The sequence below is a fragment of the Cryptomeria japonica genome, chromosome 3 (genome assembly GCF_030272615.1).
Source record: "Cryptomeria japonica chromosome 3, Sugi_1.0, whole genome shotgun sequence".
Lineage (NCBI taxonomy): Eukaryota > Viridiplantae > Streptophyta > Pinopsida > Cupressales > Cupressaceae > Cryptomeria > Cryptomeria japonica.
Genome location: NC_081407.1, coordinates 200722414 through 200727582, shown reverse-complemented (window position 1 = coordinate 200727582; position 5169 = coordinate 200722414). Strand labels below are relative to the sequence as shown.

Sequence of the window (5169 nt, the reverse complement as noted above, 5' to 3'; positions counted from 1 at the left end):
GTAGATTGACAAGTGTGATGCTCACAAATGTGGCTCAATCATTGCAGGGCACTAAAAAATGGATGTACGTATGAATTCAAGCCTTTCAATTAGCTCAAATAATTGTTGTGGGGAGGGGACGGTATCCTGGCAATGAATTCACACCATCATATACTCTTTTTGATAAACTTCACTCAAAAAGCAAAACCAAAGTGGTAGGCCGTGAGGAATCTAGGATAGTGGAGCGACCAGGCACGAAATTACATTTATGCATTATATATATGAACTCCATCCTTGCAGCTCTAAGCGCATCGATCACTCACTACCTCATTGTGTGGAACTACAATCACAATGCCGAAGTGTGTATGCTCAATCTTTTTCATCTCATTGCTTTTCCAAATCATTCTTTGTGTGTTGGCCCAAAAGAGCAAGTGTGCCAATATAATTCCAGCGTCATTCATATGGAAGGACGAAGAGCTTAACAAGGACTGCTCTGCGAGAGAATTAGAAAATTCAAGCTTGAGGATCACCCACATTCAAGGAAAATGTTCCCCATTCCGGCTCCCCAATACAACATAGTGGAATGCGATAATGGAGTCCATCAAGGGCGATGAACATCGCTACCGAGCACTAATGAAAAGAAGCAAAACCCCTATTAGTCCACAAGAAGACGTGGATGTACCGTTAACGCCCCCCGGGAAGGATGGTGGAAATTACATTGTGAAGCTGGGTTTTGGCAAGCCCATTCAAAACTTCTACTTGGAAGTGGACACCGGAAGTGACGTCACCTGGATACCCTGTGTTTCCTGCTCGTCTTGCTTAACTGGCCGTTTCCGCCCATCAAAATCTTCAACCTACAAATATCTCACCTGCGCTTCAAAGCTTTGTCAAGATCTGGGTCTCTGTGGAAATGATAAAAGTATTAACTGCACCGCTAGACAGACATACGGGGATCAAACAGAGGTTGGTATGCTGATGTCAACCGAGACTCTATCTGTGAGCTCGCAGTACGTGAAGGAGTTTGTTTTTGGATGCGCATATTCTGTCAAGGAACCCTTTGTCCAGACCACGCTCGGTTTAGTTGGCTTTGGGAGAGGTTCTCTTAGCTTTGTTTCAGAGACGGCTGCTTTATATGACAGAACGTTCTCTTATTGCCTTCCTAGCGTTGGGTCCTCTGCATTCACTGGGTCTCTCAGATTGGGGAAAGCCGCTCTTTCTGTTCCGGGCTTGAAGTTCACTCCCCTCTTGTCAAATGCCCAATTTTCTTCTTACTATTTTCTAGGGCTCACTGGAATCTCTGTGGGAAAAGAGCTTGTTTCTATTCCTACTGGAACGGGGAAAGGGACCTTCATTGACTCGGGTACTGTTATTAGTCGGCTCGTGAAGCCCGCTTACAATGCCATGCGAGATTCTTTCCGCCGTCAAATGTCTAATCTCACTCTGGCTCCGCCCTCAGAGCCTCTCGATACGTGCTATAAGGTTCCTAAAAAAGCTGTGAAGTTTCCTGTGATTACATTGCATTTTGGCCATAGTTTGCACTGGACTCTGCCTATGGAGAACACTTTGTTCCCTGGAAATGCTAGGGGTTCGGTCTTGTGCTTGGCTTTTGCTCTTCCTTTCGATGACTTTTCCGTAATTGGGAATTACCAGCAGCAGAACCTCCGCGTAGTGTATGATGTGCCAGGCTCAAGGCTTGGTATTACTCCAGAAATTTGTGATGCTTAGTGCTTGGTTCAAGGCTTGGTATTACTCCAGAAATTTGTGATGCTTAGTGTTTGGTTGTTGGTATGTTTTAGTATACGAGTCTTTAAGAAAAGCATCTTGATGTAATTTTGGTATTGCTTCAAAGAATTGTGATGCTTACTGACTGCTTGGTTGTTTGCATGTTTTAGTATGCGAGTCTTTGATAAAAGCATGTTCATGCGTTTGCATGTTTTAGTATGTGTGTCTTTGATAAAAGCATCTTGATGTAATTTTGGTATTGCTTCAGAGAATTGCAATGCTTAGTGCTTGGTTGTTTGTCTGTTTTAGTATGTGAGTCTTTAATAAAAGCATCTTGATGTAACTTTGGTATTGCTCTATAGAATTGTGATACTTAGTGCTTGGTTGCTTGTATGTTTTAGTATGTATCTTCGATAAAAGCATCTTGATGTAACTTTGGTATTGCTCCAGAGAATTGTGATGCTTAATGCTTGGTTGCTTGTATGTTTTAGTATGCGGACTCTTCAATATAAGCATCCTGATGTAACTTTGGTATTACTCCAGATAATTGTGATGCTTAGTGCTTGGTTGTTTGTATGTTTTAGTTTCTGCCTCTTTGATAGAAGCATCTTAATGTAACTTTATATTAGTTTTTAGTATCAATGTTACTAATCCACCGTCATTATAAAGATGAGGAAAATTATGATAAGATTGAAAAAGTTGTTTGATATTTGTGGGCTATTGTTGATTTTAGTCTTTTCTTCACACTATTATATTTTTTCAAATAATGAAACACTTTGTGTTAATATAAAAGATATATCAATTCTTAGTATTTACTAATCTATCATTATTTTAAAGATAAGGAACTTATTATTAGACTTAAGAAATTATATCTATTATTTGTGGGTTGACTAAATTTTTTGATGCGACTGGTAATATTTGTACGACATGCCATCTGATACCATGTGAAACTGGTGAGATCACAAAGTCGAGTCTCAAGCCATGAACACATTGGATTATGAAAGGCACAAGTCTGCGGTCACATGGCCCAACAGGGATTTGAACCTTGCTAGCTACAACAACAACACCACCACTTAAGCAACACATAATAGAAAGAAGCCTTTTTAAAACGTATTGGAACACTTTATTTTATATAGATAATTTTATCATATCCCTAATATTTCATATTTATTTTTAATATTATTGGTTTTCTTCAATAATCATTATATATTTGTTAATGCACCAAATGAAATATATAATGTATTTATTATTTATTGATAAATAATTTAAGTTTTTATATGTATATTTTTAAAATTGCTTAGTTTTATTTTATGCATTTATGTTCATTCAATAGAAATATAATTATTTATAAATTTTCTATTCAAACAATGATTAGATGCAATACTTATCATATATATAAATATTATAATCTTTAACTATACTTGTTATATTTTCTAGTTATTTTTGCTATAGATTCTTTTTTTATACTTATTATATTCAAACCAAGGGTTTTGATTAAGACACGTGTCATAAAATCAATGATTACAACTATAGCAAGTTTTCATTTGTCCTCTATAACAAGCTTTCGTTGTGAAAAAATAATTGTCATCATGTTCATTTATAGCATGATCTATAAACAAATTGAATCCCATAATTATATACATAGTTCATTGCTCGAAGTAGAAAATCAAAATAATGGGACCATGTCTATAGTTTAAATTTATCAAAGTTCTCTACCAATACACTCACAATAAATTAACTATTTTTAATATTTTTAATAAATAAGTTGCAAAATGTCATTTCTACTAAGTGTAATCACCCCTTTTGTTACTACAAAACCTTTTTGTTATTTGATGATCTTGTTGAAAACCAATAGTCTAAAAAATGACCCAAGATCAATAGGAAAGGCATCACTAAATGAAATTATTTTTTGATTAAAGTAGGTGGGGAAGGATTCCTACCCATTATAGATTAGACAAATTACATGAAGATCCAATGAAAAATAGTAGGGTTAGCCCAGGTAACCCATCAACAAAACAACATGTACCTAAAACAAGCAACCTACTGAAAGTGAGAAAAGGGGCCAAGAAGTGGGCCTAAAGGAACTAAACTATTCTCTCTCATCCTGATGATGGATCACTGAGTGTGATCTAAAATGTTGATGCAAAAAAGATAGACATAGTCAAATCTAGAAGCAACTTAATGATTCGAACAAGAAATATCAATTTGGCTAACAGTTGATCATTTTAATTTTGTGGTGTGTTCTAAAATCTAACATAGCAATTTTAAATCACTCAAAATTTATTTTAATAAGTTTTTTATTTATAATTACATATCAGGTCTATTCATATGTGGTGACTGATCATGCAAGTATTGAACACTTGTTTTATTTATAACTTTTTTTGCTGTTTTTTTGTTGAAAAACCAATATTGACCCTAAAAATAATTGAATTTGAGTGTTTCCCTAAAATTGCTTGTGACAAGCGGATGAAATGTAAAAAGACATTGTAATGTTGTTATACTGATTTACTAGATAATAAGAAAAGATTGGACAATTGTGTTCTATGGATGTAGCCCACCTTGGGTGAACCACATTAAGTCTTTGCGTTATCTCTGTTATGCATTTTTCTTCATCTACCAATACACTCACAATAAATAAACTATTTTAAATATTTTTAATAAATAAGCTGCAAAATCTCATTTCTACTAAGTTTAATCACCCTTTTTGTTAGTACAAAACCTTTTTTTTATTTGATGATCTTGTTGAAAGCCAATAGTCTAAAAAATGACCCAAGATCAATAGGAAAGGCATCACTACATGAAATTATTTTTTGAATATCCAAGATCAATAGTAATGATTTTGTGTGGCTTTGAAATTTTGTTCTATGTCAATAACATTGGTGTACTTCCTCTCAATTTTACCATTTAAAACGAATGAATGGTAACACTAATGTCGAACTTCACTTCAACTCTGCCATAGAGGTGAGGAAAAATTGTGAAAGTTACCCCAAATTCCATTAACCACAAGTTTGATTGTGAATACTCACTTGGATTGTGCCAGTCTTGGTATTTGAATGAATGTTCAAGATATGAAAACCCTTTGTTATTCCTGAGAAGATTGTATCAACTTTTTGTAGTTTTTTCTACATAATGAAGTAAAGCTTGATTATGGAATCTGTCTATCAAAGCATCATCTTTTAGTGTCATTTTTCTTAGGATTAATATAGGATCTCTAAACCTTTTATCTCTTTTCTCTTTTATTTTCCAAGCAAGATTAGTTAGAGTCTATCCCAAACATTTATGTTGCATAGTTCACATTGTAAACCTTGGAGTCATTTCATTTGATCACAATGTATATCATATGAGGTTTATTTGTTTAAAAGAGGATAAAATGTGTTGGTATTTTATTTTGTGTTTAAGATGCATAAAAAATACATCAACACATGTCCAATAGATAAATTCAAGCTAAAAAATGAGCTAGCAAACAAC

General features: G+C 34.5%; 1 protein-coding gene across 1 annotated transcript; it reads left to right on the top strand.

Annotated features, from left to right (window-relative positions):
* Positions 1-292: 292 nt before the first annotated feature.
* On the top strand, positions 293-2306 carry LOC131034255 (aspartyl protease AED3). Its single transcript, XM_057965684.2, has one exon. The coding sequence runs from the start codon at positions 571-573 to the stop codon at positions 1702-1704; it is 1134 nt and encodes a 377-aa protein (XP_057821667.2). The 5' UTR covers positions 293-570; the 3' UTR covers positions 1705-2306.
* Positions 2307-5169: the final 2863 nt, after the last annotated feature.

What these genes read in the sequence shown, in the direction of transcription:
- LOC131034255 (XM_057965684.2), top strand. Translation starts at nt 571, where the DNA reads ATGGAGTCCATCAAGGGCGATGAACATCGCTACCGAGCACTAATGAAA.